Here is a 27,806-nt window from a genome sequence, read left to right on the forward strand (position 1 = left end):
ATATTACATTCTCTTCTCCACAAGGAAAGTTGAATATTTGTAAGCTTTCATTATAGAACTGTGTTACAAAAAATGTCTTGGATATGAAATGGGGTGTTTGAAATCAACAAAACATACCACCAAGTTGACAACCAAAGGTAGCAGCACCCCTAGAAGTCATAATATTTTGCAGATACACTCCAGAGGCTATAAGAATCCACAGTCTTCTGTCCAAATGTCCAATTTTATAGTATTTTAGGCCAATTTGTATACTTTTTATCTGCACACTTAACCTAAATTACTCTAAATATCAGTCCCTAAATACAAAGAAAGAGTGGGAATTCACTTGGCCTATTGGTATTTTTCTAAAAAGGATAGGGTAGTGCTTCTAATTTGAATAAGTAAATAAATAAATGAATATTTGCATAAGAATAAAGGAACAGGTCAAAATTTCCACTGTATTTTGCAGTTGGATCAATTTTTGTTGTTCTATTCAGACATAGTCATCTTTTCTTTAGAGGTTCCACTCCACGTGATGATGTTATCGACAGCAAAGAGAGAAAACTCAGAGACGTCGCTACAGCATCCTCCAGAGAACTGAGGTATGCAAAGATGAAGATGCATATAACTGGTATTTCAATACAAAATGACATGAAGTGTTTCTGTGGTTATTCTAAAGAAGTAAGAGCTTGTTTTGGAGCCAGTGGCACATAAAAGTGTACATACAATGACTATTAATTACCTCTGATAAAGCAAAAATACTGCTAATGTACACTAACACTGCAACTATTTACTCACATAAATATATTGTCTGATATAAACAGGATTAGAATATAATTACAGAATAATTATTAAGTAGAATGTAAACTGTTTAACTGGACACACTGCAATATGATTAGACCTCTGAGCTTAAACTTACCCCTCCAGTTTTTACATTACATATGATATTTATGTTTATGCTTTGCAGAGCCTTGTCCTCTACCAGGCTCTCCTCTACATCTATCCCTTTGACTGGGGACCAACAGACGGATGCAGATATACTAGCCTTCATCAAGGCCAGGCAAAGCCTGCTCACCAGAAAAGGTACCGCTTACACACAGAGGAACCAAAATGTCAGATTTAACTCAGGTTTTATTAGGATCTGGTCCATAATCTTGTACATAATGCTTAAGGTGCATCCTTAAGCTGTTATCAAAAGAAAAAAATAACAAAAAACATTCATGATAAAAAAAAAAACTATCAAAGAACAAAACTATGTATGGATTTACATTTTTAACAAGTAGTGTAGTTTATTTACAAGATGATTAATGTGTACATTCGGATCAAAGAACTGAGAAAAAATAACCCTGAATCAGAACTACTTTTTTGGTGGCTCATGCACCAGTGTTTGCTGCATTGACAGTTTGACGGGATAGTACAAATACGCTGTTTGACAGGGTAGGATTGTAATGGACGTAAGGTTTTCTGCTTGAGGCAATGATACCCCTGAGCTGTCTGGCATCACCATGTTGGGGTCTGGTATGCTGGAACTGCTTGAGTTTGCTGTTTGTGCTGTAGATGATGTTGCTGCATTGGTGGTCACTATTCCAGAGCTGCTTGGGTTCACTGTTTGAGGGAATGGTGCTGTAGAAGACATCACTGCCTGGGTGGTCAGTATACCAGAGCAGCTTGTGTTTGCTGTTTGAGAGATTAGTGCAGCAGAAGAGGTTGCTGCTTTGGTAGTCCCTATGCATGAACTGATCGGGGTTTCTGGTTGAGGGATGACTACAGTAGGACACGTTGCTGCTTTGGTGGACCCTTGATTGGAGCTGTTTGTGTTCACTGTTTGAGGGCACATTACAGTAGATGTTGCTCCTCTGGTGACCATACCTGAACTTTGCATGGCTGATAGAGATGATAGTGAATTCGTCTGTGGGGTATTTACTTCTTGAGAAGCTGGTACACTAGAGCTGTTTGTGATTGCCCCTTTAGGTGACTGAGCATTTGAAGTTGTGAGAGGACTTGTTTCAGGAGATGCAACACAGGAACTTGTTGGGTTTCCTGCTTGAGGGAATGGCATGCTAGTTCTGAATAGGCTTTCTGTTTGAGATGACTGGCTAGTTTTCTCTGCCTGAAAATGTGGTGAAGTTGAGCTAGGGGGGTTGATATTTTGATAATGTAGTACATTAGAGTTGACAGGGTTTGCAGCTGGAGGTGGCAAAACACTTGAGCTTGTGTTTCTTCCCGTTTGAAGAGGCAGTATGCTAGCACCTATTAGCTTTGGTGGTACAGATAACTGGGGCATGGATTCTACTGGCTTTTCTGTTTGAGCAAGTTGTACAGTAGAGCTGCTTGGAATTGGACTTTGATGTGGAAGCGCAGTAGCCACTGAGGTGTTTAATGTACGAGGCTGCACACCTGAGGTTGAACTTGCTGGATTAGTTTCTTGTGGGCACAGGAAAACCGATTCAGCCCTGTTAACTCGAAACCTTGCCCTCTGAATACTAATCCCTGCATTTCTTACAAAGTCTCGCATCATCTGTATACTTCTATTATTCAGCACAGGTTGCTCCAACAATTGGCACCTTCGACATTCTGACCTTGAAGCCGGGTTTCCATAGTAAATTTGTTTTTTGAAGTGCTTCATTATTGCAGCTCTCTCTGCAGTTGTCCATGGCTTTCTATTTACTTTTTTTCTTTTCCCGACCAAAACCTGTTCCACCTGGAGATTCTCTGCTTGAAAAATGGAAAGGATAGGATATAAAATGCCAATGTAAATACAACACCTATTTTTGTGAACATCAAATCTGATATATACCCAGGGTTAATATGGTCCAAAAGGCATCAAAGTGTTGTGTTTTATTATTGGCAGACAGTTGCATTGACAAGTACTGTCTGTGTATGTGGGAACATACCTTGAGCCACTTCATTATTTGAAGCTCCAGTATGCCTTGTTCTAATAGATCTGCTGTTCTTCATATTTATAGATGCTTTCTTTGCTGCTTCTTCCAGTTTAGCCCTGTGTTGTTCAAATTGTGCTTTTTTTTTTTAAAGAAAATACACAAGTATCAGTATCAAGTATTCAAGTATCAGTAAATTTTTGCAACCAATTGGTTGCAAGTGCAACCATGTTTTCCATGATTTTGATTTGGGGGCTTCAGTGTGGAGGGGGGAAGGGTGCAGAGGGAAAGGAGAGCCTTACCACATTCTTCCTCAAAATCATCTTCACTGCCACTCTCATAGATTTGTTCTGTAACGAAAAATAATTTTTGTTTAAATAATACAAAAAATTTTAGCTCAGTGTTTCAGTCTCTCTAAGTCATGAGGTCCACCTGACAGTTCTGCATTTTTTCTTAGATCCTAGTTTACAGCAGACACATAGAAGCATATGGTGGCCTCTAAGGACTGAACTGAGAAACACTTAGAGTCAAAATGTCTTTTCACTACCGCCCTTTCAAATAAGAATAGAATCTCACCAGGCAGCAGAATGTCATCCAGAGACTCCCCAAGCAGGACAGCAACATTTCCCTTTTCTATGGCCAAAATGAGTTCACATATTTTTGCCAAACGCTCTGTGGCCTCGGGCTGCCTGTAGTACTCCTTTCGGACGCTTATATCATGACCAATGAACTTTGCCAGCTTTGCTAGTTGTTGGTTCTGTAGGCTGAGGACTTGGGTGAGTGTAGCGATGTGCCTGCTGAATTCTGTTGATGTGAGCTGATCCGGGTTTACTGCATGACTTTCTCTGGCACAAATTCTTAAAGCGTTTTCTCCTCTGTAGTGTTTTCTGCCTTTGTGCTGGCCAAAGACATATATGTTGCTGTCGCAGACACCACATTGTTCTCTCTTCTCAATCAAGAGCATCAGTGCATTGACCAGGGCCGGTGTTAAAAAGATTGTAACATATCCTTCCATTCTCTGCTTGACCTCAATTTTGCAGTAATCTTTGCAGAACTCTTTTTCAAATTCTGTAAGTGCATCATCTAGTACCTGTGCTTTTTCTCTTCTCAGGAAATTGTTGATGGTCAGTTGAGAGACTTCTCCATGTCTGCGATTGAACATCATGATCTGTGCCAGTGTCACTTTAGAAAGGTCAGCGTAGCTTTGAGGAGTCGGGGTCTCTTTTAGCTCCTTCATTGCACATTGTGAAGCTTTTTCCAGATAGCAGTACAGCACTGTGACATCTCTGACAAAAGGCAGTAACGGAGGATTGCTTAGGATTAGAGGCATACGGTATTTCTCCCCTAAACCAAACTGAGACCTTACTTCACCAAAAAGCTTCATAAACACAGCAGTCGATTCTATTAATCTTCTGTCACCAACTTTCTCTGCTTTCTCTGCTGTCATGATGCAATATTTTCTCAAAGTCAACGCAATTGTGCGTGCAAGACTTGGCGATGCAAATCTCTTTGTTTCTTCATTAAATTCTGCAACTTCTTTGACTGCTTCAATAACTTGTGGAAAACTTGAGGGCTTTATAGCCTCAGCCAAGTTCCTTAAGGAGGACTTCTTATGCAGTGCTATCAAGAACTTTCCAATACATCGAAGAGTTTGTCTAACAAATGCATGTCGTTCTTTGGACGTGCTGTTTTTGTTAAAGAAAGCTTGAGCCAATCTGACGACGTACTCATCGTTTCTGACAACTCGGGTTACTTCATCTTGATTCATTCCACAAAGCACTTTCTTCACATCTTCTGAAATGTCCTGTAAATGTGGGGATTGGGCTATGGCTGCTAAACCCAAAACTTTTTTAGTCACATTTCTATCAGGGTTGGACAGGCAGTGTAATGAGTGTTTGCCAAGTTCTTTACGCATATACAGCCCTTTACAGTACATGCAGTATTCAAAATCCTGGGTATCTATCTTGCCTTTTGGAGTTTTAACAACCTTTATCAGTCCACTACCTTTGCTCAAAACCCTGTTGTTATGTTGGTAATTTCCTCTGTACCGTAGCACTTTCAGTATGTGCCTTCTTTCCTTTGATGACTTCTTTAGTTTAAAAGCACTATCGATTTCAAAGTTTTCTTTTCTATGCACTTTTAAATGCCTTGCTATTTTGTGACAAGCTTTCCCACACACGAAACAGAAATTCTTCTTGGTGGCTTCTGTGACAAAATGATTATTATTTGGCTGCGTTGTGTTTTCTTCAACTTGCTTCTCTTCTTCAGAGTCATCGTCTGAATCTGAATCGCAATCAGAGGGAGGTATGAATTCTTCATCTGATGAGACATCATTTCCACAGCTTTCCACATCACTAGGGTTTGAATCCTGATCATCTTGAAAAGACAGAATCTAAAGAAAACCACAGAAAATATTAGTAACTTGATGTTTGAAATATATTAACAGTTACCCATCAGGCAGTCTTTTCAGATTCTCAGTGGTTCATGGTTGGAATATCATACCTGTTTGGTTCTACGAGATGAGTCTTTATCACACATCTGCTGCTCTTCTTCACAAACCATCTGCATGAGAAATGACCTCTTGAGTTACACTGCCCATACGAGTATAAACAAGTGCTTGGTTGCATGAAATGGCTGACAATCTGTGGTTAAGAACTATGCTTTTCAAACCATTTCTCTAATACACAGCCCAATTTTCTGAATAGGGATATAAACGATTCATCATAAATCAGCCAATAAACAATTGTTCCCCCGAGGCTTTTTTTTTTTAAAGGATCATTAAATGAGTAAACAATCTGTCATTTAAATCTATTAAATTATGTGTGTAAATGATTCACATTAAGTATTAAGTAAAAATGTTTTGAGCTGTACACATTATGATGGCATAAAGCTATATTATTCAATACAGAATACAGCTGCTTGTAAGTGCGCATATAATTAGTGTCTTCCAAAAAAACACAAACCAAGAACTCCAAAATGATTCTTAAAATTTTAGCATTAAGCCAAACACTCGCTCTACAATTTAAGATGATTTTACCAATAATGCATATTTGTGTTATATCAGTGTCATGTTAACCACCACCTGTACCTGTTCAGAAGTTTGAGATAAGGCTTTCTCATCCTGCTTCTCTGTACAAGCCGTCTGCAGGGAAAAGATTATTATGAGTACATATGCACTGTCCTTGAGTGCCCTCTACAGGCTGTTGTACACATATGTATGACCTTTACCTTAGCCCTCTGGACATAGTGAGCATAACCCGACACATATTAAGCTTAGTCTAGTATGAGCAGCTTAATCCCCGTCTTGGAAATAAAGCTTTAATTATTCCAAAACAAAGAAAATGTTATATATTACATACCTCTGTTATCAGATGAGATGGTTCAATCTCACCAATAACCTGCTCCAGTTTTTCTGTTATCTGTAGCAGAATGATAAAATAACTCCTTTCTCTGAGTGAAATCATCGCATGCAACAAATTCTTTGCTCTTAACGTGTCATATTTGATCTCACCTGTTCATCGATAGGAGAAGTATCAAGGTTACTTTTCAGCTGATCGTTCTCACAAGCCTGTATACAGAACAATTCAGGTTGAAAAAATGAAAGGAGGTGTAAACGATAAATGCTTTTTTTAAATAATATAGGACAACAATGCAAAAAAGAAAAAAAAAATCACACATTAAGAATTATATCTTTTGAATGAAATAATTTGTGCCACAATTATCGGCACCCTTGGTGTTAGTACTTTGTACAACCTCCTTTTGCCAACAAGACAGCACTTAATCTTCTCCTATAACTCTTCACAAGATGAGAGAATACAGAAAGAGGGATCTTCGTCCAGAGTCCTGGGTCTTCTCCTATGCACTCTCCTCTTCAGCTCACCCCACAGGTTTTCTGTTGGGTTGAGGTCTGTGGGCTGAGATGGACATGCCTTGTGAACCATTTTTGAGTAGATTTGGACACATGTTTAGGATCATTATCTTGCTGAAAGACCCAGTGACGACCCATCTTCAGCTTTCGAGCAGAGGCCACCAGATTCTGATTCAAAATGTCCTGATATTTCAAGGAGTTCATGATCCCATGTATTCTTTGGAGGAGAAACAGGCCCACAGCATCACCGATCCTCCCTCATACTTAACAGTGGGCATCAGGTGTTTTTCTGCCTACTCATCCTTGGTGTTACGCCAGAGTGTTTGTTGCCAAAAAGCTCTATCTTGGTCTCATCTGACCAAAGCACACTGTTCCAGTTAAAATACCAGTACCGCTTGGCAAACTCCACCCATTTACGCTTATGAGTATAACTCAGAAAAGGCTTTCTCTGTGCATGCCTCCAGCAAACAGCTTGTTGGCATGTAGATAGAGCCTGATGGTTGTTTGGGAGACCTCGTAACCCCAAGATGCGTACCATTTGATTCAGTTCTCTTACAGTGAGCTTTGGAGAACTTTTTACTTCTCTTATCATCCTTCTCACCATGCGGTGGTGGCAAGATACACATCCTCTTCCAGGCTTTGTCACAGTTCCAGATGTTTTGCACTTTTTGATGATTGCTCTGACTGTAGATAAGGGCATCTGCAGGTGTGTGACTATTTTCTTGTAGCCATTGACTGATTTATGAAGGACAACACACATCTGTTTTACTTGAATAGTGTGTTCTCTCCCATAGTGTGGTCTTTCCCATGTTTAAGAGTGAGTAAGAGACATAGGCCTCTGTGTAACGCCATATTTATACCCCAGGGAAACACGATGAATTACTAATTAAAGGTTCCTAGATATTTTTAATCACTTTATACACTACAGTAGAAATGACATAAATGGGTCAAATAAATTTATTTCCAAGAAATTGTTAAGGGTGCCAATAATCGTGGAACAGATCATTTTATGGGAAATAACTATTTATTAGTCAGGATGTTTTCTTTTTTTTAACTTGAGTTTGCTTTTTTCTCATTTTTTCAGAGTGAGATTATGCTTCTGCAATAACACATTTTAACTATTGGGGTGCCAGTAATTATGGAGGGCGCTGTAGAATTGCATGAAAAATGAGGCAGAAGTGCCTTAGGCAGTTTCATATAAAAAAAGAATGACTTTGAAAGGTGACTTTGTGTAAGTACAGATGTTACAATTACGCTTCAGTGCAGTGCATTAATAAAAATATTTACACAAAATGATATAAAATATAGATCAGTAGCAACCTTCAAATGCTAAATGTTTCCAATAAAATAATGTGATTTAACAATTAGTGGTATATCACTTCTACTTCATTTTTTTTTTAAATCTCTTTTCTACAGCACCTTTGATATCTGTATGTTTAAGCAAGTTGCTCGTCCACATTTTACCTGTTCAGCAGACTCTGAATGAGATTGTTCTTCCACACTTGGCTTAACTTGCATTAAAGTCTGTTGTTCTTTAAAGTCCTCCTGTAAAAGAACAAAAATGATATAGTTCAGGGAGTGTAATGTATTTTGAAGTATCCACAAAAATCCATCTTCTGTAACTGCTTCATCCTGATCAGGATTGTGATGGGACTGGAGACTTCCCAGATTTAATGGGCACAAGACAAGGACACACCCTACACAGGGGGCCGGTCTAACAAATGGATTTCAAACTCATCCAGATATCATTAATAAAACAAAACAAGCAAGCTGAATTTATGTTTATGAGAAAAACAAATCCAGTGGCACTTGAATTAACAGCCTAAAAGAAAGTTCAGCAGATGACTCTAAATGTTGGTACAATTTAGAACAATAAAAGACTGATTTTAAATATAGTGAAGTAATTCTATTAACCTGTCTTTCAGAATGACTGTTGGAAATCTGTTCTGCGTACTCCATCTGATCCTCTTCTGCCTGAAAAACAATAATCCATTACTCTGATCACTTCCAAAGCAATTGACAATGATGATTTGTGCTGGTCTGCTTTGTTGCATTGTTTCTTCTAAAATAAAAAAATAAGAACAAAGTCACTGAGGACAAACCTCATTTTTTGGCTGAGAATCACATGGCTCTGTATTAGTGGATATCATCTCTTCATCAGTATTACTCTATATTTAAAACAAATGGAAAAAGGAGTGATATTAAAACATGCCACAGGACCTTAGAAAGCATTCACCCATTTGCTTAGTGTTTGCAAACACGATTCTGTAAGCAATAATTAATTAAAGTGTTCCCTGTTTTGTAGCACTCTTATGAAAAGCCCTGCACTCAAATACATTTTTCATGACCACTAATTTTCCACTTATAATTGACCACTTATAGTTGGTAGCTTAAGTAGAATGGCTTCTTTCATAAGCTAACAACAGATATTCCTGGATGAATCAAAAATAAGTATTTTAAAATCTAGCTGAGTTCTAAGTTGAAATGGGTGCTAGGTTTTTTTAAACTCTGTTGAACAGCATTGAAATAATGTTTGTATAAGCCTTTTTGATGGTAAATGGTTGTTAGCACTAGTTAACTGACACTTTTTTCTGCAGACAGTAACAAAGTGAATCACATATTAACTGTTGTTATTTTTGTTCAGTCATAACTTGTGTAAATAAAAATCACTTCTTTACAGCCTCCTAAAAAGGGTTCAAATGTGATAGAGAATACTAGCATCATTTTACTATTACTTCAAATGCATTCTGGTTCTATATTGACAAAAACTTCTATATTTCCTTATGTTAATATAAGATTTGGGGAAGAACCCTGTCAAATATGAAATAAGTTTTTAATATGAATCAGTAAAAATACTACTGAAGCCCTAAAGGTTAAGTTGGAAAAAAAAGTTTGAAAGCAAGCTCCTAAGTTCCATAGTAATGGAAATGGTAATGGTAAAAAGTTTTTCTAGCATCACTTTGTTCAAATTATTCAGCTGCTCTATCTTATTTATAATGTACACATTTATAATAAAGAACAGTGACCAACAGTGAACAATGGCCAATTACTCATGTCTGTGCAGTGGCAGTCTGTTGGACTGTTGGACTGCTCCCTTGTTTTCAAAACCGGTACAGAATGCTAATTCTTATCACTTAGCAGTTCAAAAATAAATAAATAAATAAATACCACTGCCCCCGAAAACTGGATGGGTAAGAAAAAACTCTGTAACATGAAAACTCTGTCTTAGCCAGTTATTCTTTTTTTTTTTTTTTACCGTTTTGTTTCACCTAATTAGTAGAAAAGATACATATGAGGCTAAAAATGTACAAGTGATGCTAGAAATATAATTTTCCAATGTTTTTGATGTGTTATAGATGCACACTATATAAATAAATAAATGTGGAAATTAGTCTCAGGAACAGACTTTCAACCTTTTTTTCAACCTCTTATGCTTCAGGGCTTCTGCAAAATACAGAAAAACCTTTTAATAGTCAAATATTTTAAATGATAGTTATTACCATCTCATACATAGCAGCCTTTTCACAGATCATCTTCTCGATAACAGATAACTAAAAAGAAAAATGTGCATGGAAATTAGGTGATTTCAGCCTGAGTTTTATCAGTGTAAATCACAAATTAAAAAACAAAGTTGAAGAATTATAACAAAAACCTGCTCAAATAACTGGATCTGGAGAAAGTCATCCTCGCACATCTTCTGCTCGTCCGGACAATTAAATAAATCAAAAGAAATATGCATCAGATTCATGTATTACATCAGGCTCAACACTTAATTTACTGAGCAGTTTTACAAATTGAGTTTTCTTATTCTACAAAAATTCACCACTAAGTAAGTAAGTAAGTAAATAAATAAATAAATAAAAGCTTTTTATATATCAGATTACCTCTTCAGCTGTCTGAGTCTGAGGAGCTTCATCACTAAATATTTCCTTCTCCTCTGCACAAACACTCTTTTAAAAAAAATAAACGTGAATAAAACTGGTAATATAGTAATTAAGAATTGTATAAAATTTAGTAGAAAGAAACAGTTTGAAACTTATTTCTAGCATGCTCACATATACTATGCTAATCATTGTATAGTAATAATAGACCTGATACCTGCTGATCTGCCTGGACTTGAGGCGGCTGATCCTCACTTTGCCTTTTGTCATCCTCATAGCTTGGCTACAAGAAAATCCCAGGTTTAATTAGCTCAGTGTTTTCCAGGAACATACATGCATTGGCTGGCTTTTTCAGCAAACTCTGCCTAGTGTTTTAAAGCAGCAAGTGGCCTGGGTGTGAACAGTGCTTCAGTGCAATGCAATGCTTCAGTGCAATGCAGTATTAAAAACACTTGCCCAAAAGAAAATACCAGATATATCAGTATAAGGGGAACATTCAAATGAAAATATACGTGAATCCACTCTTATAAAATCCACTCTCTAGATCACTTGTGATACCTGTATGTGTACGTTTACTGCTCATCAGCACGCTACCAGCATTGACTGGTATATTCAGAGAGTTCTGCCTAATATTTTAAAAAGATGCAAAAGATGGCCTGGATATAAACAACTTACACCCATTAAATACTCTATTGCTTATTACTTAATAGCCCTTTAAAATGGTTCAATACTTGAATTTTGTGAAGAAAACTCACCTGGTCAGTGGATTCCGAATAAAACATGTGTTCATCCACACAAGGCTCAACTTCCATAAGTGTCTGTTGTTCTATGTTCTCATTCTGTGAAAGAGTACAAATCATCACCTTATAGTCCAGTGAGTTACAAATGTAGATATAACCACAAGCAAAGGGCATTAAAAATACAAATAAGGAGTATTTTTATATAAAGACGTAACAATATATAGACTATGTAGTTAAAAGTTTGACGGCAACTTTATTTTAGAATGTCTCTTCTAAAATAGAGTATTAACATAGATCTTGCTCTGCTTTACTGCTGAAGTAACTGCGACCAATAATTTGAGGATGCTTTATATTAAATGTTCCAACATTTCTGTGAATAAATTTAACATCGCTAATGTCAACAATTCACTTCCAGTGCCTTGAACAAGGTGAGTTATAGAGATTAAACAAGCCGTGCATGTACAACAGAATGTCTGTGTCCACAAATGGCTTATTTGAAATTTAGATACTCATTCAGCTGAATGGACACAATCTTTTCAAGGATTTTTCCAAGAAAATTCAGGTTGGATGTTAGTTGATGATTGTTAAGATAGTGGGATCCAGAGTTCAGACTTTTTGTATTGGTTTAACAAACTGCTGTCTTGACACTGCAGGGGAAGTCTCGAAGTCAAAGTTTAGAGCGTCATTAGATAATGTACTCAGAACCTGCTTGAAAATGTACGGTGGTATGGACTTTCAGAAAAAAACAGAGGGATGTATAGGTGATCTTTTGGTAAATGTTTTGAAAACATTTCACCATTACCAACTACCACATGGACTTTTCTAAAAATTGTATGATGCCCAAAGCAAGTCCTCTGCAACAGAAAAACTAATCAAACTGTAAGCACTGCAATAAATAACTTAATGTGCTGACAGTTTTTATGGTCCTGACAAACCTGAAGTTCACACTTACTGTGGCAAATAACTCAAACTGTGCTGGTTTAGTTGAATCCTCCTTATGTGCTGGCTGCTGCTTTTCACAAGACATCTACAGAATAACAGAGGTTTGGACATGAGTATGGGACATATTATTGATTGGTCATCATCATCATCATCATCATTTCTTTGCCACTTCAGGGTCGTGCTTATTGAGTGGTCAGTTATTTTAAAAAATGGACAGTACTACAATTATAATAATTGACCTGAGAATCATATCATATAGCTCATATCAAGTGTGTGATTTTTAAATCAGCAAGGTTACATCAGTATAAGGGCATCTTCATATGAAAATAAACTTAAATTCATTCCCTGATCTGCTAAAAAGTATGTGATTAAATGTGATGGTATATCACTTTCATCTCATAAAACTGTGCCATGGATATTTACTGTTTATTAAGTTTTGAACTGAAATTAACTTTAGAACGCCTATGATATCTGTATCAGAGCAATACCTGTTCAGTAGACTCTGTATGAGACTGTTCTTCCACACTTGGCTTATCTTCCATAAAAGTCTTTTGTTCTTCCAGGTCCTCCTTTAAAAATCAATAGTTAATAATATATAGTTCTCGATATGGAGTATATTGAGAAATATATTAACAAATATCCATCCATCTTCTATAACCGCTTAATACTGATCAGGGTCATTTTGTGTCTGCAACCTCCCACAGATCAATGAAAATAGGGCAAAAACACACCTTACACATGCGGTGTACACAGTCTACCAAAGGGAATTCACACTCACCCAGTCACTAATAAAATCTCATTAATAAAACTAAAACAAGCAAAGTGAATTTTTGTTTATAATAGAAATTAATTCAGTGGCGTAAAACAGCTGAAGTCCTGAATCATCAGCCAAACCAAAGAAAGAGTTAATCAGATAACAGTAAAAGGCTCATTTTGATAAAACTGTAATAATTCTATGGACCTGTTCTGCAGAATGACTGTTGAAAGTCTGTTCCTCATACTCCAACTGATCTTCTTTAACCTGCAAAAGCATAAATCATGCAACCATTACATAACTGAAAAAGTTTTGTATTGGTCCGTTTTGTTGCATAAAATAAAGGAATAAAAACAAAGTCACTGAGGGCAAACCTGCTTTTTTGGCTGAGAATCACATGGCACTGTATTACTGGATATCATTTCTTCATCAGTATTATTCTATAATTAAAACAAATGAACAAAGAGTGATATTAAAATGTGGCACAGGACACTACAGAAAGCTTTCACCTGTTTGTTTAGCGTAGCTCTTACAACGGCTCTTTTCATAGACTTTCAACAGATATTCCTCAATAAATCAAAATTGATCATTTTAAATTCCAACTCAGTTTCAGGTCAAAATGGTGCTAGGTCGTCTACTTCATCATAACAACAGGGGCGTAATGATGTAATTGTTCAACTTCTTTATACTAAAAGCTTTATACTCGATGCCTGAACATTCTGAGAATATTTTGTCGCATTCAGCCACATAAACATTGCTGAGATCTGGTACTGCCAAGTGATTAGTTGTGATTTACCAACTCATCCCAAAGACATTGACATGTAAAGATACTGACTCAATCACTCCAGAGAATGCAGTTCAAATGCTAGACAACGTGAGGCCTTTACATCCCCTTATCCAACACCAGGCATTGAAAGGGTGATGTAAGGAGATCATGAAAACTGCATGTAAAACACAACACCTGAGGGTAGTAAAAGGGTTTGTAATACTCTCTAAAAAACAGCAGTTTCCATGACAAATGGCAAATGAGAGACCCTCAGAAAAGACAGAGGGATGTGTCTAATTGTGATAATTTTGTAATATTATTTTGAAAATATTACACCATAATTGAATACCACATGGACTTTTCTCAAAACTTTATGCTTCCTAAAGCAATACACAACATAAACTTACTGTGGGAACTAAATCAAACTTTGTTTCAGTTGAATTCTCTGGATATTCTGGCTGCTGCTCTTCACAAGCCACCTATGAAATTAGAGGTTTGCATATTAGTATGAGATAGCACTGTAGACAGAAATACTACTGAGTGGTTAGCTACTGTTAAAATGGACAGTATTACAACTACTACACCTACTCATATTGTTTTACAACCTAAGAAGACTAATCACAATTATATATTTAGGATCTTAGAACAGAGTCAACACCTTCATGTTTAAGTTTTGCTTTCTACTAACGAACGCCTACACTAACGAACTTTCCAAGATATGAACCGGGCATTTGAATATTTCTTGCCTCCACCAACGAACCACGACTCTAGAAACGAACCCGAGCCTCCGCTGAGCCGGCGGCTGGATGTGGCCACTGACCCCAATAGATGAGTCTCCCAGCGCACAGACTTGAGTGAGCTTTTAAGATTAGCACATTGTAGCTTTAGCAATTTAGCATTAGTGGAAATCGCAGACATCGAAATTCGTGCTAAGTTAAGCCGTATCTACGCTTCGTCGCCCCACATTCACCCGCCTACTCTCCGTTATTCCACCCTCCCCCACCTCCCGTCATACAGCCAGTGCCTGTGTTACTGCTCCAGCCAGTCGTCACGTCTTCAAGGTAGCAATGTGTAACCACTTAAAACTTTATTTCTTTTTTTCTACTGTTTCCACTGTATTCCTTTTTTATTTGTAGTAACGCTACATGTATTTTTTTTTTACTAATTTGAGAGTGTTGTAAACATATATCAGTTCAAAAAGGGTGACTTTCGGGGTGGGGGCTGGAACACCTTAATTGCTTTTCCATTATTTTAAATGGAGAAAATTGACTCGAGAATCGAACTTTTCTACTTACGAACCGGGTCACGGAACGGATCAAGTTCGTAGGTAGAGGTTCCGCTGTATTATACAATTCTGAGGATATTTCCTCATCATTTGCATGTTCAAAACCGCTCTAATGTGTTTACAAAACATGTAAAAATATGTACCTCTTTCTCATTCTCAAACTGAAATGGGTTCTTCATACACAGCCACTGTAATAATAAAATAAACATAAGGCTACACATGGAACAATTAGAAAAGCATTAATTATTTTATTATTAATTAGTTAGTAACTAATTGCAACACAAACTGCTGGTCATTTTTTCTCAAGATGCAGAATTATTCATAAAATGATCTAGAAAACAGAACTGTTACTTACAGTGCCTCTGCGCCATGGCAGATCATATCCCCCATAGTCATAGGAGATCTCCTCTCCAGGCTGGATGTCACGGAGTGCAAACAAACACAGGTGTGGAACTCCACACACAGAGATTATCTTCATCTTTGAATTAGGATTAGAGTCATCGTTAACCAGTCGCCCCAGAGATCCATCATCCACCGAGGCATCAATGCTGCAGTACATAATTGATAATAGTGAATATAATGGCTATATAAAAACACATAAACATCTGTATTTCTGTGATTGTGAGGTGGTTTTAAATTAATGTATGTGAATGACCTCTATTCCAGCTCTAATCTTACGAATATTTTGGCAAAGAAAAGTTTTTTTTTTTTCTTACAATCTGCTTCCATCTAGTATCATCTAGTAAATTATTATCTGGTCTACACAAAAACCTAAATTCTCATACACACACACACACACACACAGCAGTGGTAATAGGACAGGGATTGTGATGTGTACAGATCATATATAGACATTTTATTTACTATCTTAACACAATCAATGTACGTGTGTGTGTTTGGGGACAAAATTCTCCCTGAAGAATGGATATAGAAAAGATTAGATATAAGGCAATGTAAGTGTAATCATAACATTCTACACTGAAGCATTATAGGCATTACATACCTCAGCTTCTGGTTCCTATTACCACCACTGTGTACAATTTTCAATGTGTCATTATATCTTGAAACAATTAATGATGTTGTTTACGTTTTACTTTTTAAAAAATAACCGAATAAACATTCATTCATTCATTCATTCATTATCTGTAACCCTTGTCCAGTTCAGGGTCGCGGTGGGTCCAGAGCCTACCTGGAATCATTGGGCGCAAGGTGGGAATACACCCTGGAGGGGGCGCCAGTCCTTCACAGGGCAACACACACACACTCACACCTACGGACACTTTTGGGTCGCCAATCCACCTACCAACCTGTGTTTCTGGACTGTGGGAGGAAACCGGAGCACCCGGAGGAAACCCACGTGGACACAGGGAGAACACACCACACTCCTCACAGACAGTCACCTGGATGAATAAAGAAACAGACAACTTTCATACATACCAATACCGAGTGTTCTTGTGTATAAAATAGTAGGAGTAGGAGTTAGGAGTGCACTGTCCAGCATTATGCAGGGTCCCTCTGTACTCCACTATAAAACTGCCCTCAGGGATCAGAGCAGTGGCAAACACACCACAACCTACAACAGATCACATGCAAAAGTGTGCAGCATTAAAGTTTAACCTCCTTTGGCGTTCCATGTTCCTGCATGCAGTCATAACACAAGTTTGGGCACCTCTGATCAAACTGTATATGTATTGTTAATATTCTAAATAGTACATAACATTCAACAAAGTACAGTATAAATATACATAAAATATAACATTGTTAAACTGAGGGAATGGTTTTTAAACAAATTAGGGAATGATTTTATAAAATTGAGTGAAAGTCTTAAGTCTCTGAATATTTTGTCTAACTGGATACCGGAATGGTTCTGTTGTTAAAATGGACATATGAATATATCACTTCCTCGGTGCATTATTAATGCACAACTCTTAACAAAACATTTTAATTAACATCATTTGCAGTCAAATTTTTTAAAAAGTGCAATAAGTTGAGCTGTGCACATTTTGCTCCCCATATTATTTAATAATGTAAATTGTACTTATTTGTTAATTAATTAATTGTCTGAGAAATTATTTCTGAGTGCCTCCAATCACGGCACCGGACTAACTTTGATATAAGGATGTAAAGGATGGCAATCTGCATAAAATTGACACGACAGGAGCAGAGAAGTAAAAGAACTGAGTGGAAAAATACATGGGAACATGGGAATGGGTAGAATCTGTTACCATTAATGTATCTTCACTTAGAAAATAAGCTTGATCAACTTCATATGACTGTAATAATCTGTAACTGAGGCGTTGCTCTACCTTTCATTGGGTTTATGAATCTTCTCTCCAGGATGTGTTTGTCTCTTCCAGCACACACATGCTGTTTAGCCTCCAAGATAGGGTTTTTACATTTGCCCACTGAAATAAGAGTTAGAAACGTGTTTATGGTGAGAATCTCATGCTTTTAGAAGAACTATTCAGGGATGGCCTCGTGTAAAACTAAAAATAATTTTGTGGGATTCATCATTTGAGTGCACTATGTGTAAATTTGTGTACAATGTTTGATAATTTTGTTTTCATTCCTTAACATGAGAAAAAACAGGTGTGGACAGTTTGATTTGTCCTATGTTTAAATAACTTGCCATGTTTAAAATGCCAGACAGTATGGGAGAACTGTTTTGTTTCATGCAAACAAATGTTTAAAAAAACTGTCTGGACAATATGCACATGATTTGAAGAAAATAAGAAAATGTTTTGGATATTCCGGGCATCAGGACTTTGTTGCTGGATTGCGTGGAATAATGGGAATGGTCTATGTCGTTCGGTTTGGAAAATATACAATGCATTCTCTAAAAGTAAAATTGGAGTTTAACGGGTACTGGAGTGGCACTGACACACAGTTAAACCAAAGCCTAGCTTTACAGAAAGAGCTCTAGTATTTGTAATGCAATGCAATAAATAAGACGTCCGAATTGACCCAAAAATGTGCACTTACTTGCAAAAACATTCATCAGATCTCCACATTACCGCAGACCGAGAGCCAGATGCCGTGAGCCAATGAGAGCTCCTCATATTCCACACTCAGTAACATTGTAGCCGCTCATTGGTCCAGATTGTGTTTCCTTGCGTATGTTCACTGAAAGGCGTTATAGAACCTCGGATAAAAAAGTTGTTTTCGTAGCTTGAAGCACTTCCGGTGGAAAGCGAGGAATAATTACCTGTCCTCTTTTTTATCAGAACGTTTTTCACGTAATTCGCCTTGTTTTTGAATCTCCGCGACTGCCTCGCTGAGTCTCAGACGTTTTTCCAGCTGGAGCTGCGCTTTCCGTCTCTGCCTCTGGGCGGCGCTCTGTCACACACCGCTGCAGTCTGTGTAAAGCATTCATAAGCATTCATAATGGGATAATGGTGGTGCACGATTTTAGATTTCACGTACGCAATAATTATTACTGTGCACAACAACAACAATCATAAAACTTTATTTATTTGTTTATTTATTTATTTATTTATTTATTATTAATTCATTAATTCATTCATCATCTTCTTTGCCGTTTAATCAATTTCAGGGTAATTTATTTATTTATTTTTATTTGACATATTTTTAAAGAAATGTTCCCAAGTTCTTTACATTGAGATTAATACTCAGTAAAGTGGACATATAAATAAGAATAAACGAAACCAAGGTTAATGTAGATAAATCCAGTAGAGCTTGATTCGACAGCAGGGTAAATGGTGCCCTCTAATGGCCACAACGCGTCACAGCAAGTCTTGAGTGTGTGTGAAAGCTAAGTTTTTCCCTAAAATATAGTAAGTTTGAAAGAAACAAATACATATATCAGACAAAAAAAAACTAAAATGTGTTTCTATACTTAGTGTCCATTTTGTTAGGCCTAGTGACATTTTGTAGCTGTGTAATTAGAAACAGTAGAACATATGTTACTCTGCATGCTTTGTTAGCCCCCTTTTATACTGTCCCTAAATGATCAGGACCCAATTACATCAAGCAAAGTATATATATGCACTTAATGCACCCCATATGTATGTGGATGTGTGTTTACATGTTGAAGTTGTTTGGTGAGTGAACAGATGGTGTTTAAACCCAAATGCTGGCATGGCTTTTTTTCTGTTTGAGCATTGTCAGTGTCACTGCACAGTGTGTTTAGGAGCACTTCCTTCCTGCAGCATTTTCATGTCACTCTGAACTCTGTGTACCTCTTACTGAAGTCTGTGTGCTCTAGACTTCTCTAATACACACCGTCACTGTCCTCTGCCTGAGGTTAAGCTACGGCTTGAAAATTGCATTATCTCCATCATCCTGAGACACTATTCACTTATTATGCTCCTATACTTTATTATACTCCTCCTACCGCTGACCCTGTGTTTAGTTACTGGCCCCTAAACTCTGGAATATCATGCCAATGAATATGAGGCATACAAGCTCAGTTACCAGTTAACAGCATACAATTAAAATGATTGATGTTTCATTTGTTTAATTCTAATATCAGTTTATATGGATTTATACCTGTCAAACTTTCTCCTTGTTGTCATTCTCTTCCTTTTTTCAGGACAAGCACAGGAATAAAAAACCATGGGGTGCTGTGTGAACTTGAGAAAGCAGAACAGGCAGAATGCAGAGGAACCCAAAGATCAATCCTGTAACAGGTTTCAGAGATGGAAGAATCAACTGTACATGGATTTTTAGTGCTTTAGAAAACGTTTCCCTTTAAACTAATGTCTTCTTTGTTAAATCACATGCTCTGACGCCATATGCAAAGAGACAGTCTCATATATCACTGCTGTAGGAACAAAACTTATATCAGAAATTACAACTTTTCAAGAAAAGGGAAAAAAATTCTGGACGTTAATATTTCTAATAAATTCGGACTGTTTTTACTGGTTCATTTAAAATTAAATTTTGACCCAGTGTAAAGAGAAACACTTCCAAATTCCATTAATATGTGAAAAATGATGACACAGAGATTCAAATTTTCCATCAACAGCAATGTCTTACTGTACAATGTTATTGCATACTTAGAATGAATAACCTGCCTTGAGCTTCCTTGCTGCCTAATGGAAGAGAGCCTCCTGGAAAACGATGGGTCGGATATCTCCAGTAGGCTGTAGCCTAGCAGCAGCATAAATCACTGGTAAAGGCACTCATCCGACCTGAGCAAATGTTTTCACAAGCTATCACCCAGCGCTAACTGGATCAGATGCCTGTCACCCTGCCAAGGCCTAGACCTGTTTACCTGACTCATCAGGCCATGTATTTTATTAGTTTTTCATTTCCCGCCATTATAATTATCGATTTCTCTTTTTTTTTTGTCTGCTCAGTGTTAAAGTAATTCCCATAAAATACAGAAGCCTTCCTTTACATAATTATGGTCTCCAGCTTTTTCTTCTTCTTCTTCTTCTTTAATTATGAAAGTGCCTCTCAGATCTATTTACATGTATCTAATCAGCAACTCTTCAGTTTTACCTTTTTATTTGGAATCAATGGAAAGCATGGAAAAATGATGTCTGTGAGGACAATACCGAACCGTGACAAAGCTGAAGTATTAAGCTCCTCCCTGAGAGAACACACTTACAGTGAAGGTACCAACTGAGCGAACCCAAATAATTCCAATGTTAATGAACAGCACAGCAATATTCCAGCCCTTTGAAACTGCCACTATAGTGTTATGCAGGGATTTATGACAGAAAGGTAATAAAAACCTTTGGGAAAAATGATTTTTTGGGAAACAATAAATAGATTTTGACTTTTTTCTTTAAAAATAAAGTAGTTTGCATTTCTCTGAATAGATTTGTTTGAAAGATAAGGAGCTGAAAAAGCATTTGCATTTGAGAGCACTTGCTTTAGCATCACACTCACAGCCATTCCCTAATAATACCTAGTAATAATGAGAAATACCCTTATTCTCAGACCTGGGTCAGGATATTTTTTTGACCTATTTCTTCTAATAATTCAAATTGTTTTGGTTTGATGCAAAAAATTCACTAGATTTTCTCCAAATTGTTCACAGTGGGGGTGATAGTAACCAGACGTCTGAAGAGTTTATTCATTCATTCGTTCATTATCTGTAAGCGCTTATCCAGTTCAGGGTCGCGGTGGGTCCAGAGCCTACCTGGAATCATTGGGCGCAAGGCGGGAATACACCCTGGAGGGGGCGCCAGTCTTCACAGGGCAACACAGACACACACACACATTCACTCACACACTCACACCTACGGACACTTTTGAGTCGCCAATCCACCTACAAACGTGTGTTTTTGGACTGTGGGAGGAAACCGGAGCACCCGGAGGAAACCCACGCAGACACAGAGAGAACACACCACACTCCTCACAGACAGTCACCCGGAGGAAACCCACGCAGACACGGGGAGAACACATCACACTCCTCACAGACAGTCACCCGGAGGAAACCCACGCAGACACAGAGAGAACACACCACACTCCTCACAGACAGTCACCCGGAGGAAACCCACGCAGACACAGAGAGAACACACCACACTCCTCACAGACAGTCACCCAGAGGAAACCCACGCAGACACGGGGAGAACACACCACACTCCTCACAGACAGTCACCAGGAGGAAACCCACGCAGACACAGAGAGAACACACCAACTCCTCACAGACAGTCACCTGGAGGAAACCCACACGGACACAGGGAGAACACACCACACTCCTCACAGACAGTCACCTGGAGGAAACCCACACGGACACAGGGAGAACACACCACACTCCTCACAGACAGTCACCCGGGGGAAACCCACGCAGACACAGGGAGAACACACCACACTCCTCACAGACAGTCACCCGGAGCGGGAAAGCATGTGACTGCGACACTACCTGCTGTGCCAGGTAGTAAAAATCATTACTGTAAATGGTTACAGATACAGTGCTTGAAATATTGCTTAAGAACTCTTTTGAGAACAGGTTTCTGCCTAAAACTATTTTCATACAAGGCTTTATAAGAGAAAACATTAGACAAATGTTTTCCAGGTTTTAGGATTTCAGTCGTAGCACATTGTGAAAATGGAATTACTCACTCCCTGTTCAAAATGACTTCTGTAAACATTTTAGAGCTAATTCTTTACAGATTCAGGTTTTGAAAACTCAGAGAATTAAAATGATACTAAAACTGCTTCCTAACACCATACAGGACATGATGTATCAACTAGGCTTGAATTTTAATTAAGGCTTGAATTATCACTGCTCCTATAAGGCCGTAAGTGTTCAGAGCCTTTATGCTGGAAGAATCCCCCTTGGTCACATCCATCCAGGGAGAATAACACCAGCGAATGGTCATTAATCACTCAGCCGCTAATGCTACGCGCTCCAATGATCTGCAGACATCAGGTGAAACATTAACCAATGTTCTGCTGACATGGTGGTCCTTCTGCATTTTTATTAGTGATAGATGAGCTTGTGTGAGAAACCTCCTGTTCTGTATTATGGGACTGATGCTCAGTTGTTGTCACAGGAACCAGGGACACACACATACACACACGCACACGTCTGTCAAACATCCGTTAACTCTCAACGCGTACCAATCAGAATGAAGGGAAACCTCCTCACAGACTCCATCTCCTTCTGCACCTTTTCCATTGACTACTTACCACAGACTACTGACTACTCAATTCTTAATCCGTGACAAATGCTGCCAGTTGTTTTAATGGTAAATAAGGTGTAACTTTCTTTGTTTTTTCTTTTGGGTGCATTATTTCAGGGGTCAGTTTATTGCAGATTAAAAAAAAAACATTAGCTGTGAAGATGGATAGGTTTTTTACATTACTAGTTCATAATACCCTCTGGTCCTAAGCCATTTTTTTCACTAAGACACTCATTAGATTCAGCCTTGACCAGCAGGATCATTCTCCAGAGCGGTCAAGCCCACAGCGCGCTCTCTGGGCTCTCTCTCTCATGCTTGTGGGCACACATGGCTCAGCTCCGGGTTTCAGGTACAAAGTTAACCTGGACCACTCTGCTGGCTTTGTTCCATTTCACCTACCTACTGCTGGGGGCTACCGTCTTCCAGCTGCTGGAGAGAGAGGCCGAGAGTAACAACCGCAACATCTTCCAGCTGGAGAAACTCTACTTCCTCGCCAACTACACCTGCCTGGACGGACCCGCCTTGGAGAAGTTTGTAAAGGTCACTCTACCTTTCTTTACAGTGATGCATCTGACATGTTGCTGTTTGATTTTCCGAGTAAGAGAAAGTCTTATTTGGTCCTGTTTCTGTTGGTTGCAGGTGATTTTAGAGGCTTGGGAGAATGGGGTGAACCCTTCAGGAAATTCTACTAACCCCAGCAACTGGGACTTTGGCAGTTCTTTTTTCTTCGCAGGAACAGTAGTCACAACCATAGGAAAGTTCAGTGTTAATTCTTCTTAGAAAAATCCAAGAAATATATATGTATTTTTGTTTATTTGTTTGTTTGTTTGCCATAAAAGAGACACATGATTTTTATGAGAGTGACAATATAGTTTATATCTGTTTGGCCATTTAAATTGATTGATAGTTGGCTATTTAAATTGATTGATAGTTGGCCATTAAAATTGATTGATACTTGGCCATTTTAACTGATTGATAGTTTGCCATTTTAATTGATTGATAGTTGGCCATTTTAACTGATTGATAGTTGGCAATTTTAATTGATTGATAGTTGGCCATTTTAATTGATTGATAGTTGGCCATTTTAACTGATTGATAGTTGGCCATTTTAATTGATTGATAGTTGGCCATTTAAATTGATTGATACTTGGCCATTTTAACTGATTGATAGTTTGCCATTTTAATTGATTGATAGTTGGCCATTTAAATTGATTGATAGTTGGCAATTTTAATTGATTGATAGTTGGCCATTTTAATTGATTGATAGTTGGCCATTTAAATTGATTGATAGTTGGCCATTTTAATTGATTGATAGTTGGCCATTTAAATTGATTGATAGTTGGCAATTTTAATTGATTGATAGTTGGCCATTTTAATTGATTGATAGTTGGCCATTTTAACTGATTGATAGTTGGCCATTTTAATTGATTGATAGTTGGCCATTTAAATTGATTGATACTTGGCCATTTTAACTGATTGATAGTTTGCCATTTTAATTGATTGATAGTTGGCCATTTAAATTGATTGATAGTTGGCAATTTTAATTGATTGATAGTTGGCCATTTTAATTGATTGATAGTTGGCCATTTAAATTGATTGATAGTTGGCCATTTTAATTGATTGATAGTTGGCCATTTAAATTGATTGATAGTTGGCCATTTTAATTGATTGATAGTTGGCCATTTAAATTGATTGATACTTGGCCATTTTAACTGATTGATAGTTTGCCATTTTAATTGATTGATAGTTGGCCATTTTAATTGATTGATAGTTGGCCATTTAAATTGATTGATAGTTGGCCATTTAAATTGATTGATAGTTGGCCATTTTAATTGATTGATAGTTGGCCATTTTAATTGATTGATAGTTGGCCATTTAAATTGATTGATAGTTGGCAATTTTAATTGATTGATAGTTGGCCATTTTAATTGATTGATAGTTGGCCATTTAAATTGATTGATAGTTGGCCATTTTAATTGATTGATAGTTGGCCATTTAAATTGATTGATAGTTGGCCATTTTAATTGATTGATAGTTGGCCATTTAAATTGATTGATACTTGGCCATTTTAACTGATTGATAGTTTGCCATTTTAATTGATTGATAGTTGGCCATTTTAATTGATTGATAGTTGGCCATTTAAATTGATTGATAGTTGGCCATTTAAATTGATTGATAGTTGGCCATTTTAATTGATTGATAGTTGGCCATTTAAATTGATTGATAGTTGGCCATTTTAATTGATTGATAGTTGGCAATTTTAATTGATTGATAGTTGGCCAGTTAAATTGATTGCTAAAGTTGTTAAACTGACATGGAAAAAGTACAGAGAATGTATCACAGGTAAAATGAACATTTGTCAAGTGGTAGTTTGAAAGTAAAAAGTCATCTGCATTTAAATATACGCTAGTGAATGAGTTCAACTGGATCTGAGCAGCAGAAGAGAATTTTTTTCATGGCCGTCGAGATTTTTTATCACGTACGTTAAAGGTCAAAATATAAATCTAACAAGAAAAAAAGTTTTTTGTCTCTTCCATGTGTAATTCTCTGAGTATCCGACTTAAATCATACTTGAGAAAATTACAAAAGCTTCCACAATAATAATAAAGACCAGTAACAAAGTGCAGGTAATGTTCTTATTGTTGCTTTTAAATGTCTTTTTAAAATGGAGTGGAATTTCTACTCATTTTATTTTCCAAAGGCTATGGAAACCTATCCCCCACCACCTTCTCTGGACAGGTCTTCTGTGTGTTTTACGCTCTGTGTGGAATACCCCTCAACCTGGCCTTTCTCAACCAGCTCAGCAAGTGTCTGGCTCTACATCTGGGCCGTTTGGAGCACAACATGGTCTCAGTGATGCCTCATAAGGTACAGTTTCTGTGCTTCCCTGATACAGCTGTCCTCAGTGTCATGGCATCAAACAAATCCAACATTACAGACAATCAAGTCACTAAGTGTGAAAGTTGTTTTTGGAGATATATAGGGAACAAAACAGATATAATGTGTGTTTATAATGAGGTTTTTAGGTTAAAATTAAGTCTTGAGGTAACTGTTCAGTTTCTTAAAAGTTCAAACCTTAGATAAAAAGCTTGAGACCTACATTTCCATTTATGGCATTATTCAGAGAGTCTTCCCATTTTTAACCAAGATACAGATGCAGGGAATTTCAGAGTTTAGCATCTTGCCCAGGGAATCTTATTGGTACAGCATCGTGTTCCTGCCTGTGATGGGAATAGAACCCAGTTTTGCTTTTCGGAAGAAAGCAATGTTACTTACTACCTTACATCAGCTAATTTTGTGTGTGTTGGGAGGACAGCAGTGTGTGGAAGTGTTGGCGGTGGTCCTGTTCCTGTTGATGGGCAGTGTGTTATTCCTGGTCTTCCCCCCATTGATCTTCAGTTATGTGGAAGGCTGGTCGTACGGAGAGGGCTTCTACTACACCTTCATTACTCTCAGCACCATCGGTTTTGGAGATTTTGTGGTCGGTGAGTAACACAATTATATTTAGTGGATGCCTCTGTAATATATAGTTATAAAAACCCTTGTGTTAATCCGACTGTACATTGTAGGGTCTGATTATAGGGTCTGATTACCGCATGTTTTCATTTCTTTAATTTGAGTTTAATAACACGTTCCAATCAACTAAATCTACTCCACATGGCAATATGTAGCGTATCTCCTTAGGGAGCTGCCTACCAGTGTGCACCTAAACTGGGTTTGATTTGTAGCACTGCTCTGTGTCAGGTAATGGTCAGGACAAGAAGAATGTGTCCGTGTACCGCAGTCTGACCGCTGTGTGGATCATCTTTGCTCTGGCTTGGCTCGCGCTGCTTCTCAACTTGGGTGCAAGGATCATAGAGCATTTCCTGGGCATTAAACAACCAGCCACTGGTGGGGAGCAAGTGAGACCCTCGACCAGTAAAATGGAGGAGGGTCAGATGGCCGTCCAGCAGAGAATGTAACAACTATCCAGTGCTGTGAGGAATTGGATATTAGCTGCTGTACAGCTGCACAAAAAAGCCTTTCAGTTGTACTGTGTACTTTGTTTGTTTGTGTAGTTTTTTAAATAGAAATATAGGCCACTGTCTGTGGAGCATTATGCAGTGTACAGTAAATATTCTAGATGTCATACATCAGGATGTTAAAAATGATGTAAAATGATAAAATTGTGAATACTTGCTTAAACTGCTTTGTGTGCTGTAAATGTTTTTGTTGTTTTATTGTTTTTGCCTTTGACTTAATTCTTGAAATCACGACTAATGTTTCGTACTTGTTGTAATGTATATTATGAATGAGTTCATTCAGCAACTTAAGCATGAGAAAACTTACATTGGAGATATTTTAAGATAGACTCACTGTGACCCTGACCCTGGACTCAGTGGAAATGAAAATGCTTTTGAAATTTTGAACGCTATTTTCGTTTGCATAGACTTTGCAGTTCCTAAAAAATGTTTGAGATCTGCACTGAAATGTTCAGCACTGTGCAAAAGTCACTGACCACACTTTAGTCTTTGTTTTTTAATGTTAGAACAACACCACAAACATTCATTCATTATCTGTAACTCTTATCCAGTTCAGGGTCACGGTGGGTCCAGAGCCTACCTGGAATCATTGGGCGAAAGGTGGAAATACACCCTGGAGGGGGCGCCAGTCCTTCACAGGGCAACACAGACACACACATTCACTCACACACTCACACCTACGGACACTTTTTCGGCAATCCACCTACCAACGTGTGTTTTTGGACTGTGGGAGGAAACCGGAGCACTCGGAGGAAATCCACATGGACACAGGGAGAACACACCAACTCCTCACAGACAGTCACCCGGAGGAAACCCACGCAGACACAGGGAGAACACACCAACTCCTCACAGACAGTCACCCGGGAATTGAACCCACAACCTCCAGGCCCCTGGAACTGTGTGACACTACCTGCTGCACCACCGTGCCGCCCCCACCACAAACATATTTAACAAAAAATTACACAAAAGTCTCTAAAACTGATAATAAAAATATGTTTATTTATTTAAGTCCACTTTTTTCCTTACAGCATCCATTTTTTACGTTTGGTTTTCATTGAAATCTTCAGGTAAATATTTTCTTCCACACCT

General features: G+C 37.8%; 3 protein-coding genes across 7 annotated transcripts in view; 2 read left to right on the forward strand and 1 right to left on the reverse strand.

Moving 5' to 3' along the window:
• kif6 (kinesin family member 6) overlaps positions 1 to 20,369 on the forward strand; it is a 94,017-nt gene extending 73,648 nt beyond the window's left edge. Inside the window, exons 20-22 of one of the 4 annotated variants that reach the window (XM_066675343.1) lie at positions 477 to 581; positions 947 to 1,062; positions 19,647 to 20,369. In XM_066675343.1, the coding sequence (XP_066531440.1) occupies positions 477 to 581; positions 947 to 1,062; positions 19,647 to 19,663 (238 nt within the window). In that variant the 3' untranslated portion in view covers positions 19,664 to 20,369. Of the gene's footprint in view, positions 1 to 476; positions 582 to 946; positions 1,063 to 8,651; positions 8,749 to 19,646 lie in introns of those variants that run through there. The other 3 variants (XM_066675350.1, XM_066675367.1, XM_066675358.1) reach the window with 3 other exon arrangements.
• Positions 1,139 to 18,209, reverse strand: LOC136700098 (uncharacterized). Of its 2 annotated transcripts, XM_066675321.1 has the most exons (26): positions 18,077 to 18,209; positions 17,401 to 17,499; positions 16,532 to 16,667; positions 15,450 to 15,642; positions 15,238 to 15,282; positions 14,217 to 14,288; positions 13,418 to 13,483; positions 13,251 to 13,310; positions 12,778 to 12,858; positions 12,300 to 12,374; positions 11,363 to 11,446; positions 10,825 to 10,890; positions 10,611 to 10,676; positions 10,379 to 10,423; positions 10,227 to 10,277; positions 8,829 to 8,894; positions 8,641 to 8,700; positions 8,191 to 8,271; positions 6,370 to 6,426; positions 6,218 to 6,277; positions 5,947 to 6,000; positions 5,361 to 5,420; positions 3,435 to 5,250; positions 3,161 to 3,208; positions 2,874 to 2,996; positions 1,139 to 2,694 (listed from the first exon to the last, which is right to left on the reverse strand). In XM_066675321.1, the coding sequence occupies exons 1-26, from the start codon at positions 18,090 to 18,092 to the stop codon at positions 1,337 to 1,339; spliced, it is 4,938 nt and encodes a 1,645-aa protein (XP_066531418.1). In that variant the 5' UTR covers positions 18,093 to 18,209; the 3' UTR covers positions 1,139 to 1,336. The 2 variants fall into 2 exon arrangements, with proteins under 2 accessions (XP_066531418.1, XP_066531427.1); XM_066675330.1 differs by lacking the exons at positions 17,401 to 17,499; positions 18,077 to 18,209 and having other exon boundaries at positions 16,402 to 16,541.
• A 2,653-nt stretch (positions 20,370 to 23,022) lies between the features above and the next one.
• Positions 23,023 to 26,657, forward strand: LOC136678219 (potassium channel subfamily K member 16-like). Its single transcript, XM_066656224.1, has 5 exons — positions 23,023 to 23,235; positions 23,335 to 23,458; positions 25,397 to 25,563; positions 26,012 to 26,180; positions 26,440 to 26,657. The coding sequence occupies exons 1-5, from the start codon at positions 23,023 to 23,025 to the stop codon at positions 26,655 to 26,657; spliced, it is 891 nt and encodes a 296-aa protein (XP_066512321.1).
• The last annotated feature ends 1,149 nt before the right edge of the window (positions 26,658 to 27,806 follow it).

The sequence above is a fragment of the Hoplias malabaricus genome, chromosome 1, assembly GCF_029633855.1.
Source record: "Hoplias malabaricus isolate fHopMal1 chromosome 1, fHopMal1.hap1, whole genome shotgun sequence".
NCBI lineage: Eukaryota > Metazoa > Chordata > Actinopteri > Characiformes > Erythrinidae > Hoplias > Hoplias malabaricus.